The following is a 16709-nucleotide window of genomic DNA, read 5'->3' as shown; positions in this document are numbered from 1 at the left end:
TCAAGTTTTTCAACTCGGAGTCAAACATGGAGGCTCTGCTAACAGTCCTTATTGCCATCGCTGCCGCAGCTCTTGGTGGTTTGTACCTGTTGGGAGTTTTCCGACAGCAACGTTCCGGAGAGCCTCCTCTGGACAAGGGACTGTTTCCATGGTTGGGTCATGTTCTGGAGTTCCGCAGAAACACGCTTAAATTCCTGGAGAGGATGAAAGAAAAGCACGGTGATGTGTTCACGATACAGCTTGGCGGCCACTATGTGACTTTTCTTCAGGATCCGTTTTCTTTGGGGGCTTTCACAAAAGAGAGTCAAGCAAAGTTGAATTTTCACGTGTTTTCATGTCAACTTCTTTCCAGAGTTTTCAGTTATTTTTCCAAAGAAAATTATCATAGTGTTCTCCTCATCTCCAGCAACAAGCACCTGAAAGGAGACGGACTGGAGGTCATGACTCAGGCTATGACAGCTAACCTGCAGAACCTGATGCTTCACAACATCAGATCTGAAGAGGACCAGAAAACCTGGATTGAGGATGGACTGTTCATGTACTGCTACAATGTTGTGTTCAGGGCTGGCTACCTGTCCCTGTATGGCAACAAAAGTGAAGGAAGTGAGGAAAAGGCTAAAGAGAAAGACAGAAGCGAATCAGAAGCTTTGTTCCATGAATTCAGGAAATACGACCAGCTCTTCCCCAACTTGGCTTATGGGATTCTGACCCCCCAGAAACGGTTGGAAGTACAAAGACTATCGGAAATCTTCTGGGACGCTTTGTCCTTGAGAAAGATCAGGTCCAAAGACAACATCAGTGGATGGGTTAAAGACATGTATCAGGCCCGAGAAGAGATGAGATGAACGAAGACATGATCGCCAGATACATGTTCGTGCTTCTCTGGGCGTCTCAGGGCAACACCGGTCCCTCTTCGTTCTGGCTCCTCCTCTACCTCATGAAGCATCCAGAAGCCATGGAAGCTGCCAAGAAGGAAGTGAATGACGTTGTGAATCAATCTGGACAGAAGGTTCGTGGAGATGGTCCTTTACTGGACATGACTCGAGAAATGCTGATGAAGGCAACGATCCTAGACAGCATCATCGAAGAGACCCTCAGACTGACAGCTGCTCCCCTCCTCACCAGGGCAGTGCTCCAGGACATAAGCATCAAGATGTCTGACGGTCGTGAATACCTGCTCCGTAAAGGTGACAGGATGTCAGTGTTCCCCTACATTGCTGTTCACATTGACCCAGAAATCCACCCTGACCCTCTCTCCTTCAAATACGATCGCTTTCTCAATCCAGACGGGAGCAAGAAAACCGACTTTTACAAAGGAGGAAAGAAAGTCAAGTACTACACCATGCCCTGGGGTGCTGGGATCTCCATGTGTCCAGGAAGGTTCTTTGCCACAAATGAGCTGAAACAGTTTGTTTTCCTTATGCTGGTCTACTTCGACTTCGAGTTGAAGAATCCTGAGGAGAAGATCCCGGAATTTGATGTCCGACGATTCGGCTTCGGAACGATTCATCCCGAGAAAGACGTCCAGTTTCGGTACAAACTTAAATATTTAACTAAAATGTTTTAGACTTCAATTAGTTCAACTGATCTTGAGTGTCAGATTTTTTTTTAATTGACATTCAAATAGAAAAGTAACGTCAGATTACCTTAAATACATTTTCCTATTTTAGTCTTTTGGTTCTTCTTGCTTTAAACTTTCATTCTTCATTTGATTTTACCTTGAGAATAAAGATCACATATTGTCTAAAGTACCTATAATCTCTGCACTTATTCTTTACATGGTGTCACTATAAGGATGTTAATGTATGTATTTATCACAAACAAACACTGGCACACACGTGAAGTGAAAGATTGTCTTACTCAGCTGTACTTGTTTCAAACTGTCAATAAAGAGGCGGCTTCTTAAAACATCTGGTGTCTTTTCTGATATCACACGTTACATTTCTTTTTCAAAACTAATTTCTTAATCATCATTGTTATTTTAAATATATAACTGTTATTAGGGCACCTGTGGTGTGACTCTACACTCACAAAATAAATATCGTTAGATGTATTATTACACTTTAACCAGTGGAAGACAGTGTAGGTATTCTGATGGGCAGTAGATGGAGACATTGTTGTGTTTGGTAAAAACTAAATCGTGACGTTCAGGAATTTTGCAGACATAGATAAACTGAGGCTCATTTAAAATGTCAATCTAGCAAATTATTATGAAACCCTGTATTTTAGGTAAAACATTTGGACAATTTTTGTGTTCACAAATTTGAGGACCCACTTTGGATGCCGGGTCAAAGGTTTCAGCCCTGCAGCCTGGCCACAGTCCTCTTGCTAATGTCCTTTAATATCCGTGGAGCACATGAACAATATGTATAAACTGTATCCATAATTATTAGGAAAGTCATGAGGTCAAACAATGTATTAATTGTTTGCAGAGAAGTGAGATGTGCCAAAACAAACCATTTTTTTTAGCCTCCTCGCTGCAGGATGTGTTGAATGATGGGAAAACAGGACGAGTAGATCAGTATAATAAGTCAAGTTTTTCAACTCGGAGTCAAACATGGAGGCTCTGCTAACAGTCCTTCTTGTCATCACTGTCGCAGCTCTTGGTGGTTTGTACCTGTTGGGAGTTTTACCGGAGAGCCTCCTCTGGACAAGGGGCTGTTTCCATGGTTGGGTCATGTTCTCGAGTTCTGTCGAAAAAACATTGAAATTCCTGGAGAGGATGAAAGAATGACAGTTATGTGTTTACGATACAGCTGGGCGAGCATTACGTGAATTTTCTTCAAGATACATTTTCTTGGGGGGCTTTCACAAAAGGGGAAAAACATAGATTTCAACACATTTTCTGATCAATTGGTCTGTAGAGTGTATGACTTCCAAGTGGTAGAAGGTGATCTTAACAACCTAGTTCTGTCCAGCAACAACCACATGAAAGCTGATAACCTGAACATGTCTCTTTGACAGCTAACATGGTATGAAGCATCCAGAAGCCATGGAAGCTGCCAACAAGGAAGTGAATGACATCGTGAATCAATCTGGACAGAAGGTTCGTGCAGATGTTCTCAATATAGACGTGACCCGAGAAATTCTGATAAAGGCAAACAATCCCGAAAGAAGTCCATTTTTGGTACAAACTAATATTTTAAACTAAGTAATGTTTCGTATGGAAACTTGTTAAATTGACCTTAAGTGAGTGTTAGATTTAAGATTTGAGTACAAGTAAGAAAGTCTTCTTAGATTACTTGAAATATCGTTCTTATTGTAGTCTTTAATTTTCTTGTTGCATTACACTTTCATTTTTAATTAGATTTTGCTTCTATATAATTCACATCTATGTTTTGTCTCTACTCAGTGGTGCTTTAGTAGGCTTGACATTTTGGACACAGCAGTTAGAATCCCAGCTGTCTTTTTTATAACTTACCCAGAGATTTGACTTATGCTGATTTCATTTATATTGTGCATCTAGAAATAAAAAGCACAACCAGAATGAAGAAATAATACATGATTGTTTAATTTGTGTTTTATACCATGTGAGTTCTGGAGATGGGCAGTGTTGTAGATGAGGAACATGGGTCGTGGTCAAAACAATGACCTCAAACGTGATTTATGGCACTTTTCGTAAATGAACCCAACCAGCTGAGAACAACAAAGATCTGGTCATTGACCGAAGCACCAAACATTAAAATATCATTACATGATCAAACATTAAAATCCTTGTTTTAATAAGATGTTTGCTTTCTTTTTACAAAATGTTACCAGTAGAAAACAGTGAATGCATTCTGACGAATTCTGTGAAGTTGGTGGAGACATTATACGTGTGATTAAAAAAGTAAATGTGGCTGCAGAGTAATGAGGTGTCAAGCATTAGTCAAACTGAACAATTTTGTTTGCAGAGAAGTGAGACGTGACAATACAAACATTTTTTTATAGCCTCCTTGCTGCAGGATGTGTTGAATGATGGGAAAACAGGACGAGTAGATCAGTATAAAAAGTCAAGTTTTTCAACTCGGAGTCAAACATGGAGGCTCTGCTAACAGTCCTTATTGCCATCGCTGCCGCAGCTCTTGGTGGTTTGTACCTGTTGGGAGTTTTCCGACAGCAACGTTCCGGAGAGCCTCCTCTGGACAAGGGGCTGTTTCCATGGTTGGGTCATGTTCTGGAGTTCCGCAGAAACACGCTTAAATTCCTGGAGAGGATGAAAGAAAAGCACGGTGATGTGTTCACGATACAGCTTGGCGGCCACTATGTGACTTTTCTTCAGGATCCGTTTTCTTTGGGGGCTTTCACAAAAGAGAGTCAAGCAAAGTTGAATTTTCACGTGTTTTCATGTCAACTTCTTTCCAGAGTTTTCAGTTATTTTTCCAAAGAAGATTATCATAGTGTTCTCCTCATCTCCAGCAACAAGCACCTGAAAGGAGACGGACTGGAGGTCATGACTCAGGCTATGACAGCTAACCTGCAGAACCTGATGCTTCACAACATCAGATCTGAAGAGGACCAGAAAACCTGGATTGAGGATGGACTGTTCATGTACTGCTACAATGTTGTGTTCAGGGCTGGCTACCTGTCCCTGTATGGCAACAAAAGTGAAGGAAGTGAGGAAAAGGCTAAAGAGAAAGACAGAAGCGAATCAGAAGCTTTGTTCCATGAATTCAGGAAATACGACCAGCTCTTCCCCAACTTGGCTTATGGGATTCTGACCCCCCAGAAACGGTTGGAAGTACAAAGACTATCGGAAATCTTCTGGGACGCTTTGTCCTTGAGAAAGATCAGGTCCAAAGACAACATCAGTGGATGGGTTAAAGACATGTATCAGGCCCGAGAAGAGATGAGATGAACGAAGACATGATCGCCAGATACATGTTCGTGCTTCTCTGGGCGTCTCAGGGCAACACCGGTCCCTCTTCGTTCTGGCTCCTCCTCTACCTCATGAGGCATCCGGAAGCCATGGAAGCTGCCAAGAAGGAAGTGAATGACGTTGTGAATCAATCTGGACAGAAGGTTCGTGGAGATGGTCCTTTACTGGACGTGACTCGAGAAATGCTGATGAAGGCAACGATCCTAGACAGCATCATCGAAGAGACCCTCAGACTGACAGCTGCTCCCCTCCTCACCAGGGCAGTGCTCCAGGACATAAGCATCAAGATGTCTGACGGTCGTGAATACCTGCTCCGTAAAGGTGACAGGATGTCAGTGTTCCCCTACATTGCTGTTCACATTGACCCAGAAATCCACCCTGACCCTCTCTCCTTCAAATACGATCGCTTTCTCAATCCAGACGGGAGCAAGAAAACCGACTTTTACAAAGGAGGAAAGAAAGTCAAGTACTACACCATGCCCTGGGGTGCTGGGATCTCCATGTGTCCAGGAAGGTTCTTTGCCACAAATGAGCTGAAACAGTTTGTTTTCCTTATGCTGGTCTACTTCGACTTCGAGTTGAAGAATCCTGAGGAGAAGATCCCGGAATTTGATGTCCGACGATTCGGCTTCGGAACGATTCATCCCGAGAAAGACGTCCAGTTTCGGTACAAACTTAAATATTTAACTAAAATGTTTTAGACTTCAATTAGTTCAACTGATCTTGAGTGTCAGATTTTTTTTTAATTGACATTCAAATAGAAAAGTAACGTCAGATTACCTTAAATACATTTTCCTATTTTAGTCTTTTGGTTCTTCTTGCTTTAAACTTTCATTCTTCATTTGATTTTACCTTGAGAATAAAGATCACATATTGTCTAAAGTACCTATAATCTCTGCACTTATTCTTTACATGGTGTCACTATAAGGATGTTAATGTATGTATTTATCACAAACAAACACTGGCACACACGTGAAGTGAAAGATTGTCTTACTCAGCTGTACTTGTTTCAAACTGTCAATAAAGAGGCGGCTTCTTAAAACATCTGGTGTCTTTTCTGATATCACACGTTACATTTCTTTTTCAAAACTAATTTCTTAATCATCATTGTTATTTTAAATATATAACTGTTATTAGGGCACCTGTGGTGTGACTCTACACTCACAAAATAAATATCATAGATGTATTATTACACTTTAACCAGTGGAAGACAGTGTAAGTATTCTGATGGGCAGTAGATGGAGACATTGTTGTGTTTGATAAAAACTAAATCGTGACGTTCAGGAATTTTCCAGACATAGATAAACTGAGGCTCATTTAAAATGTCAATCTAGCAAATTATTATGAAACCCTGTATTTTAGGTAAAACATTTGGACAATTTTTGTGTTCACAAATTTGAGGACCCACTTTGGATGCCGGGTCAAAGGTTTCAGCCCTGCAGCCTGGCCACAGTCCTCTTGCTAATGTCCTTTAATATCCGTGGAGCACATGAACAATATGTATAAACTGTATCCATAATTATTAGGAAAGTCATGAGGTCAAACAATGTATTAATTGTTTGCAGAGAAGTGAGATGTGCCAAAACAAACCATTTTTTTTAGCCTCCTCGCTGCAGGATGTGTTGAATGGTGGGAAAACAGGACGAGTAGATCAGTATAAAAAGTCAAGTTTTTCAACTCGGAGTCAAACATGGAGGCTCTGCTAACAGTCCTTCTTGCCATCGCTGCCGCAGCTCTTGGTGGTTTGTACCTGTTGGGAGTTTTCCGACAGCAACGTTCCGGAGAGCCTCCTCTGGACAAGGGGCTGTTTCCATGGTTGGGTCATGTTCTGGAGTTCCGCAGAAACACGCTTAAATTCCTGGAGAGGATGAAAGAAAAGCACGGTGATGTGTTCACGATACAGCTTGGCGGCCACTATGTGACTTTTCTTCAGGATCCGTTTTCTCTGGGAGCTTTCACAAAAGAGAGCAGAGAAAAATTGAATTTCAACAAGTATGCTGCTCACCTGGTCCGTAGAGTATTTGACTACCAAGTGATGGAAGGTGATCATGACATCCTTATTCTATCCAGCAACAAGCATCTAAAAGGAGACGGACTGGAGGTCATGACTCAGGCTATGACAGCTAACCTGCAGAACCTGATGCTTCACAACATCAGATCTGAAGAGGACCAGAAAACCTGGATTGAAGATGGACTGTTCATGTACTGCTACAATGTTGCGTTCAGGGCTGGCTACCTGTCCCTGTATGGCAACAAAAGTGAAGGAAGTGAGGAAAAGGCTAAAGAGAAAGACAGAAGCGAATCAGAAGCTTTGTTCCATGAATTCAGGAAATACGACCAGCTCTTCCCCAACTTGGCTTATGGGATTCTGACCCCCCAGAAACGGTTGGAAGTAAAAAGACTATCGGAAATCTTCTGGGACGCTTTGTCCTTGAGAAAGATCAGGTCCAAAGACAACATCAGTGGATGGGTTAAAGACATGTATCAGGCCCGAGAAGAGAGAGGGATGAACGAAGATATGATCTCCAGATACATGTTCGTGCTTCTCTGGGGGTCTCAGGGCAACACCGGTCCCTCTTCGTTCTGGCTCCTCCTCTACCTCATGAGGCATCCAGAAGCCATGGAAGCTGCCAAGAAGGAAGTGAATGACATTGTGAGTCAATCTGGACAGAAGGTTCGTGGAGATGGTCCTTTACTGGACGTGACTCGAGAAATGCTGATGAAGGCAACGATCCTAGACAGCATCATCGAAGAGACCATCAGACTGACAACTGCTCCCCTCCTCACCAGGGCAGTGCTCCAGGACATGAGCATCAAGATGTCCGACGGTCGTGAATACCTGCTCCGTAAAGGTGACAGGATGTCAGTGTTCCCCTTCATTGCTGTTCACATTGACCCAGAAATCCACCCTGACCCTCTCTCCTTCAAATACGATCGCTTTCTCAATCCAGACGGGAGCAAGAAAACCGACTTTTACAAAGGAGGAAAGAAAGTCAAGTACTACACCATGCCCTGGGGTGCTGGGATCACCATGTGTCCAGGAAGGTTCTTTGCCACAAATGAGCTGAAACAGTTTGTTTTCCTTTTGCTGGTCTACTTCGACTTCGAGTTGAAGAATCCTGAGGAGAAGATCCCGGAATTTGATGTCCGACGATTCGGCTTCGGAACAATTCATCCTGAGAAAGACGTCCAGTTTCGGTACAAACTTAAATATTAAACTAAAATGTTTTAGACTTCAATTAGTTCAACTGATCTTGAGTGTCAGATTTGTTTTTAATTGACATTCAAGTAAAAAAGTAACGTCAGATTACCTTAAATACATTTTCCTATTTTAGTCTTTTGGTTCTTCTTGCTTTAAACTTTCATTCTTCATTTGATTTTACCTTGAGAATAAAGATCACATATTGTCTAAAGTACCTATAATCTCTGCACTTATTCTTTACATGGTGTCACTATAAGGATGTTAATGTATGTATTTATCACAAACAAACACTGGCACACGCGTGAAGTGAAAGATTGTCTTACTCAGCTGTACTTGTTTCAAACTGTCAATAAAGAGGCGGCTTCTTAAAACATCTGGTGTCTTTTCTGATATCACACGTTACATTTCTTTTTCAAAACTAATTTCTTAATCATCATTGTTATTTTAAATATATAACTGTTATTAGGGCACCTGTGGTGTGACTCTACACTCACAAAAATAAATATCGTTAGATGTATTATTACACTTTAACCAGTGGAAGACAGTGTAGGTATTCTGATGGGCAGTAGATGGAGACATTGTTGTGTTTGGTAAAAACTAAATCGTGACGTTCAGGAATTTTCCAGGCATAGATAAACTGAGGCTCATTTAAAATGTCAATCTAGCAAATTATTATGAAACCCTGTATTTTAGGTAAAACATTTGGACAATTTTTGTGTTCACAAATTTGAGGACCCACTTTGGATGCCGGGTCAAAGGTTTCAGCCCTGCAGCCTGGCCACAGTCCTCTTGCTAATGTCCTTTAATATCCGTGGAGCACATGAACAATATGTATAAACTGTATCCATAATTATTAGGAAAGTCATGAGGTCAAACTATTTTTTATAGCCTCCTCGCTGCAGGATGTGTTGAATGATGGGAAAACAGGACGAGTAGATCAGTATAAAAAGTCAAGTTTTTCAACTCGGAGTCAAACATGGAGGCTCTGCTAACAGTCCTTCTTGTCATCACTGTCGCAGCTCTTGGTGGTTTGTACCTGTTGGGAGTTTTACCGGAGAGCCTCCTCTGGACAAGGGGCTGTTTCCATGGTTGGGTCATGTTCTCGAGTTCTGTCGAAAAAACATTGAAATTCCTGGAGAGGATGAAAGAATGACAGTAATGTGTTTACGATACAGCTGGGCGAGCATTACGTGAATTTTCTTCAAGATACATTTTCTTGGGGGGCTTTCACAAAAGGGGAAAAACATAGATTTCAACACATTTTCTGATCAATTGGTCTGTAGAGTGTATGACTTCCAAGTGGTAGAAGGTGATCTTAACAACCTAGTTCTGTCCAGCAACAACCACATGAAAGCTGATAACCTGAACATGTCTCTTTGACAGCTAACATGGTATGAAGCATCCAGAAGCCATGGAAGCTGCCAACAAGGAAGTGAATGACATCGTGAATCAATCTGGACAGAAGGTTCGTGCAGATGTTCTCAATATAGACGTGACCCGAGAAATTCTGATAAAGGCAAACAATCCCGAAAGAAGTCCATTTTTGGTACAAACTAATATTTTAAACTAAGTAATGTTTCGTATGGAAACTTGTTAAATTGACCTTAAGTGAGGGTTAGATTTAAGATTTGAGTTCAAGTAAGAAAGTCTTCTTAGATTACTTGAAATATCGTTCTTATTGTAGTCTTTAATTTTCTTGTTGCATTACACTTTCATTTTTAATTCGATTTTGCTTCTATATTATTCACATCTATGTTTTGTCTCTACTCAGTGGTGCTTTAGTAGGCTTGACATTTTGGACACAGCAGTTAGAATCCCAGCTGTCTTTTTTATAACTTACCCAGAGATTTGACTTATGCTGATTTCATTTATATTGTGCATCTAGAAATAAAAAGCACAACCAGAATGAAGAAATAATACATGATTGTTTAATTTGTGTTTTATACCATGTGAGTTCTGGGGATGGGCAGTGTTGTAGATGAGGAACATGGGTCGTGGTCAAAACAATGACCTCAAACGTGATTTATGGCACTTTTCGTAAATGAACCCAACCAGCTGAGAACAACAAAGATCTGGTCATTGACCGAAGCACCAAATATTAAAATATCATTACATGATCAAACATTAAAATCCTTGTTTTAATAAGATGTTTGCTTTCTTTTTACAAAATGTTACCAGTAGAAAACAGTGAATGCATTCTGACGAATTCTGTGAAGTTGGTGGAGACATTATACGTGTGATTAAAAAAGTAAATGTGGCTGCAGAGTAATGAGGTGTCAAGCATTAGTCAAACTGAACAATTTTGTTTGCAGAGAAGTGAGACGTGACAATACAAACCTTTTTTTATAGCCTCCTTGCTGCAGGATGTGTTGAATCATGGGAAAACAGGACGATTAGATCAGTATAAAAAGTCAAGTTTTTCAACTCGGAGTCAAACATGGAGGCTCTGCTAACAGTCCTTCTTGCCATCGCTGCCGCAGCTCTTGGTGGTTTGTACCTGTTGGGAGTTTTCCGACAGCAACGTTCCGGAGAGCCTCCTCTGGACAAGGGGCTGTTTCCATGGTTGGGTCATGTTCTGGAGTTCCGCAGAAACACGCTTAAATTCCTGGAGAGGATGAAAGAAAAGCACGGTGATGTGTTCACGATACAGCTTGGCGGCCACTATGTGACTTTTCTTCAGGATCCGTTTTCTTTGGGGGCTTTCACAAAAGAGAGTCAAGCAAAGTTGAATTTTCACGTGTTTTCATGTCAACTTCTTTCCAGAGTTTTCAGTTATTTTTCCAAAGAAGATTATCATAGTGTTCTCCTCATCTCCAGCAACAAGCACCTGAAAGGAGACGGACTGGAGGTCATGACTCAGGCTATGACAGCTAACCTGCAGAACCTGATGCTTCACAACATCAGATCTGAAGAGGACCAGAAAACCTGGATTGAGGATGGACTGTTCATGTACTGCTACAATGTTGTGTTCAGGGCTGGCTACCTGTCCCTGTATGGCAACAAAAGTGAAGGAAGTGAGGAAAAGGCTAAAGAGAAAGACAGAAGCGAATCAGAAGCTTTGTTCCATGAATTCAGGAAATACGACCAGCTCTTCCCCAACTTGGCTTATGGGATTCTGACCCCCCAGAAACGGTTGGAAGTACAAAGACTATCGGAAATCTTCTGGGACGCTTTGTCCTTGAGCAAGATCAGGTCCAAAGACAACATCAGTGGATGGGTTAAAGACATGTATCAGGCCCGAGAAGAGAGAGGGATGAACGAAGACATGATCGCCAGATACATGTTCGTGCTTCTCTGGGCGTCTCAGGGCAACACCGGTCCCTCTTCGTTCTGGCTCCTCCTCTACCTCATGAAGCATCCAGAAGCCATGGAAGCTGCCAAGAAGGAAGTGAATGACATTGTGAATCAATCTGGAAAGAAGGTTCGTGGAGATGGTCCTTTACTGGACGTGACTCGAGAAATGCTGATGAAGGCAACGATCCTAGACAGCATCATCGAAGAGACCCTCAGACTGACAGCTGCTCCCCTCCTCACCAGGGCAGTGCTCCAGGACATGAGCATCAAGATGTCCGACGGTCATGAATACCTGCTCCGTAAAGGTGACAGGATGGCAGTGTTCCCCTACATTGCTGTTCACATTGACCCAGAAATCCACCCTGACCCTCTCTCCTTCAAATACGATCGCTTTCTCAATCCAGATGGGAGCAAGAAAACCGACTTTTACAAAGGAGGAAAGAAAGTCAAGTACTACACCATGCCCTGGGGTGCTGGGATCTCCATGTGTCCAGGAAGGTTCTTTGCCACAAATGAGCTGAAACAGTTTGTTTTCCTTATGCTGGTCTACTTCGACTTCGAGTTGAAGAATCCTGAGGAGAAGATCCCGGAATTTGATGTCCGACGATTCGGCTTCGGAACAATGCAGCCTGACAGAGAGGTTCAATTTCGGTACAAACTCAAATATTAAATGGTTTTTTAAACCTTCCTTCTTTTCCCATTTTTACTTCCAGATTAAATATTATGTATCGAAAACAGACTTTTACAATATCTCTCCTTTTTCTTTCCATTGTTTCACAATAAATATGTTTTTTTACACACATGTGTAGAGTGAAAGGCTATGAAGTTGCACACACACATTTGAAACTTTGAAATAATATATATTTTTTAATGAAATATTATTTCACAAATGTATAATATAATCCCCAGAATTTAATTTAAGAGTTTGTATCTTTAATTTTGGCCCAGTATTTTTGCATTTTGTGCGTACTGAATGTAATGCCAAAGGTTCAAGTTGCAGTTGTATTATAAAGACACAAAACCTAATTATGCACAACAGCCAAAATATATAATAAATCATAACAAAGTTGTCAGGTGAGGATTTGATCCAAATTTAAATTCAGTAGTTTTACTTTCAGCAAGAGGGTAATACACACATATTTTAGATCCCAGTCTGACTTCTCTCTTAAGCAAAGAACTGGTTGCAGTTACACACGATGTTGGTTATCTTACTTGAAAGGTTTTAAACAAATGGACACTTTAATAAATGATTGTTGTTCTTGGCTGAACCAGCATACATTCCTTCAGAGATTTTCACCTGCAGTGAAGTCATCCGTACTCCCTCTCATCTTTCCCAGCACAAACATTGATAATCAAAACAATCGGCGAGAGAATAACTGTGTGTTTGGTTAATATGATAACTTTCCCATCTTCTTTTCCTTCTCTTCATCAATATTTGCATGTTAAAAACCTTCAACAATAAAGCAAAATATATCACCATCTATAAGTGACTAGTCATTATTCTTGTTTTCCCTTTGTAGTATCTTTTGGTTACGTCCGCGAGGGAAAACGTGTGGAGTCTCTCATCATGCAATTTCACAAGACGTATCCAGTCATTCAGGATCTCTCGTTGTCCAACGTAGATCGGTTTCCTTTGGCCAAACACAGCTTTGAGTTTTCAGTGGCTATGGGTCACGGATTACCAGGACTTAACCTGTGTGTAAATGTGTTACAGGGAGAGACTGTGTGTATGTGTTTGTGTGGGTCTCTTATTAAGTGAAGTCCTCAGCAGATGAACTTACTTTGTGTTCTTCTTTAATCCTCAGGACAATTTCATGTTGAACTCGTTGTAGTATATTGATCATCAGAGGAATGTTTTGAAGAATTCATTGTAGATCATTGATCATCAGAGCAATGTTGTGTAGACGGTTGTGAGTTGGAGAATCGCGGTCCAGAAGTGATGCCATCTGGCGGTGGGACAATCATGCAGTGTGATGCGTGGACCACGTTCCCCTTCTCAGACATTTCCAGCCTTGTGGTAGGTGAGCACTCCAGAAATGGTCTCAACCAGCAGAGTCTCCAAGCCCGACCTCTAAGCGTCTCAATAAGGTGTGGTAATCACCTGGTTCCGAAACTTGGAAAACATTTTATTTGTAAGGGTTACACCGTGTTGTCCACGTGAGGTCCTAGAGGTAAGTAAGTAAGTAAGTAATTTTTATTTATATAGCGCTTTTCCAGACCAGGGTCACAATGCGCTTAAACAATCAAAGCAATATTCAATTAAGTATATACTGTACTTTAAAGATCAAGATAAAACTGATAACACAACAGGAGTTCCAGAAAATCAAGGAAAAGCCTTAACAAATAAAAACTTCTTAAGATGTTTCTTAAAGGAGTCAGTAGATCCATCAAGCACAAAGAGAGAGAAGATCGTTCCAAAGCTTAGGAGCAACAGCCTGGAAGGATTTCTCTCCTCTGGTCCTGAACTGTGTGCGTGGAACCATCAGTAGATTCTGATCCACAGACCTCAGAGCCCGAGCTGGGGTGTAAGGCTGGATCAGATCACTGATGTAAGGAGGAGCCTGGTTTAAATGCATTTGGAAAAAACCCTGTGGAAAGGGAGAGGTTCACCATATTGGTAACCCAGGGGCCAATAACATCAAATACTTTTATAAAAAGCCTACAAGGAAGGATGTCATCTGAGCAAGAGGAGAGTTTCATCTTGTTCACTAGTGCCGAAATATCATCCAAAGATACAGCAGTGAAGGAAGACCAAGAGGAGGAGAGGGGCTCAGAGACAGTAGGGGTTCCACACAAAAGGGAGATTTTCTCTTTGATCAATTTAATTTTGTCAATGAAAAATCTCAACAATGCATTGCTGTCAGCTTCACAGAAGACAGGCGTGATTTGAGGAGCAGGAGACACGAGAGAATTAATCGTGTCATACAACACTTTGGGGTTTTTCTTATTTGTTGCTACACTTTTTCTGATGTAATCAGATCTAGCAGTTTCCACCATCTCATTGTAAGAAGACTTCAGATCCCTGAGGTGAAGTAAGGTTAGGTAAGGTAAGGTAGAACTTTATTGATCCCTCAGGAGTTCTCCTTCGGGAAATTGTTTGTTTTTTTGAGTGAAGTCTGTGCACCTCAAGTTTAGTGGACTTCCAGAGACGCTCAGTCTTTCGACAAAGTCTCTTCAGACTCAGGAGATCTTCATTTGTCCAAGGGCAACATTTTTTTGAATTTTCAAGTTCAATTTAACAGGTGCCACTTGATCCAGTATTTCAACACAATGATCAGTGAAACAGTGAATCAAACTGTCCACGTCTGGGCAGTCATCAAAGGAGAGAGGGTCAAACGTAGCAGAAAAACTGTCTGCAGTATCGGCTGAGATGACACATCTCTGAGACCTAACTTTCAAAGGCTTAGGTTCAGGGATGAAGTCCAGATTAAACAAGACAATAGAATGATCACTCAGATGGACATCATGTACAGATACATTAGAAATGTCAAGGCCAAGAGTAAAAACTAAGTGTGGCCTTTTTGGTGAGTGGGTTCAGAAACATGTTGCTCAAAATTAAAGGCTTCTGTTAAAGTTAAAAGTTCTTGAGCAGAGCAAGATGTGATGTCATCAACATGAAGAATAAAGTCTCCAAGAATAAGAACAGATTCCATTTGAATAATGGAAGATAAGAAGTCACTGAAGTCTTTCAAGAACAGCAGGACCAGGCGGGCGGTAGATTGACACACAATAGAAAGGTCTTGTAGAACCAACCAAGATCATCTGAGACTCAAAAGAAGTGAATTCCTGTGTCTGAATCACTTTGCAAGAACTGCTCTCCCTAAAAACTGTAGCAAGACGTCCCCCACGACCAGAGAGTCGAGGCTTCCCCAGGACAGCGATCCCTACTGGACAGAAATTGTTCAGATGAATAAACTCTTCCTCTCTCTGCCAAGTCTCAGAAAGACATAATAAATCAAAATTAACTCTCAAGATCATTAAGAGTAAAGGATTTATTAGTAATGGAGCGAACATTCAGAAGTCCCACATTCAGCACCGATGACGTCACTGATGACGCCGCGTCAGACAGGCGCGCAGAGCGGGATCTTTTGAAGAGAACAGCAGCGGTCACGTGGTTGACGGCTGTCACTCACATTCAACTCGGTTGTAAAAGCCGAATTAAAGAGAGGAAATGAAAAATGGCAGCGCTGACGTGTCGTCACACTCTTCAGTGAGAGGAATGTCGATCAAACATCGATGACGTCCGATGACGTCAGAGTTCTTCCTAGCGACCGCGACTGCGCGTCTCATCCTGACCTGTACTCCGGATCTCCTTCTCGGTCTCTTGTGGAAATCGCCCGGTACCCGAGAGATCAAACGATATTCCGCAGAGTCCGAGTCGATTAGAAGCAGAGGTGGGAAACTCACGGGACGTTGGTAACGGTCACGAGTGAAGTCCTCCATCGCCTCTCTGATGTTGAAAAGAGCATCACGATCATAGATCCGAGATGCTTGAGACACATCTTTAGTGATATGAACATAATATCCAGACAAGTAGTCGTTAAAACGACTGTTTTTGGCAATTATTGCAGGAGCTCACGTTCTAGCAGCCGATCAAAGGCTCACCGGAAGTAGAAGGTCCCATGCTTTACGCTGTCAGAGCAGCAAATAAGATCTTAAAAGGTTTTTCACAAGCACACCCTCGTCGTCATGTGAATCAGTGCAATGAAGGCACAGCACAATGTTCTTCATCAAAGGAAAAGAATGTTACAGGTTGTCACTGTAACATGAGATACACTAGACAAGACTGTTGTGTATCTAAGCCAGCAATAAGCAGTGAGATGTGATGCTTTCTGTTCCTGGAGGATAGAAGCCATATTACTAGGAACTACCTGTTAGTGAGTCACATCATCGTCAGTATTTGAAGGGAGTCATCATTTGGACTTCCTTCTAAAGAGATAAACAATGATGTCTTCATAAAGTATCTCTCTCACTCTCAGAGACTCGGATCTGCCGGGTTCTTCTTCACCTCCCGTGATCTTTCACAATCCAACTTGACTCTTTTCCTATTTAAAAGAAAATATTGAAATCACAATCTTTACACAGTTCACTCCTTTTACACATAGCAATGATTTTAGAAAGAACTCCTTTCTTTCTCTCTCTCTCTCTCTCTCTCATTGCAAACGCATGTCCTCGCAAAACTATTCATGTTGTCTTGTCAGTTGTTAGATTTAAATTATTATATACATATACGCCATACTTAAATGAATGCTAAAAGATAATGAAAATAGTATAAATTACTCGCTTCATATAAGAGCTTAAACGTTGACTACACATTCACAATCAACATCCACTCAGACTGATTCACTGGTTCAA

The 16709-nt window shown here is 41.4% G+C and overlaps 4 protein-coding genes and 1 pseudogene across 4 annotated transcripts; all 5 read left to right on the top strand.

Annotated features, from left to right (window-relative positions):
- Positions 1 to 203: 203 nt before the first annotated feature.
- LOC148064288 (7-alpha-hydroxycholest-4-en-3-one 12-alpha-hydroxylase-like) lies at positions 204 to 1567 on the top strand (annotated as a pseudogene).
- A 2451-nt stretch (positions 1568 to 4018) lies between these two features.
- LOC148064287 (5-beta-cholestane-3-alpha,7-alpha-diol 12-alpha-hydroxylase-like) lies at positions 4019 to 4832 on the top strand. The gene is made up of 3 exons (XM_087810389.1): positions 4019 to 4266; positions 4345 to 4713; positions 4769 to 4832. Exons 1-3 carry the CDS (start codon positions 4019 to 4021, stop codon positions 4830 to 4832), a joined length of 681 nt encoding a protein of 226 aa, XP_087666515.1.
- Positions 4833 to 5559, top strand: LOC148064286 (7-alpha-hydroxycholest-4-en-3-one 12-alpha-hydroxylase-like). Its single transcript, XM_087810387.1, has one exon. The coding sequence runs from the start codon at positions 4834 to 4836 to the stop codon at positions 5557 to 5559; it is 726 nt and encodes a 241-aa protein (XP_087666513.1). The 5' UTR covers position 4833.
- Positions 5560 to 6527: 968 nt separating this feature from the next.
- On the top strand, positions 6528 to 8075 carry LOC148064285 (7-alpha-hydroxycholest-4-en-3-one 12-alpha-hydroxylase-like). Its single transcript, XM_087811130.1, has one exon. The coding sequence runs from the start codon at positions 6549 to 6551 to the stop codon at positions 8073 to 8075; it is 1527 nt and encodes a 508-aa protein (XP_087667256.1). The 5' UTR covers positions 6528 to 6548.
- A 2401-nt stretch (positions 8076 to 10476) lies between these two features.
- On the top strand, positions 10477 to 12024 carry LOC148064284 (5-beta-cholestane-3-alpha,7-alpha-diol 12-alpha-hydroxylase-like). The gene has a single exon (XM_087810968.1). It carries the CDS (start codon positions 10498 to 10500, stop codon positions 12022 to 12024), a length of 1527 nt encoding a protein of 508 aa, XP_087667094.1. The 5' UTR covers positions 10477 to 10497.
- Positions 12025 to 16709: the final 4685 nt, after the last annotated feature.

Source organism: Callionymus lyra, chromosome 16 (genome assembly GCF_982586985.1).
Source record: "Callionymus lyra chromosome 16, fCalLyr1.hap1.1, whole genome shotgun sequence".
NCBI lineage: Eukaryota > Metazoa > Chordata > Actinopteri > Syngnathiformes > Callionymidae > Callionymus > Callionymus lyra.
The sequence above is the reverse complement of the archived record's forward strand: the minus strand, read 5'-3'. Positions and strand labels throughout refer to the sequence as shown.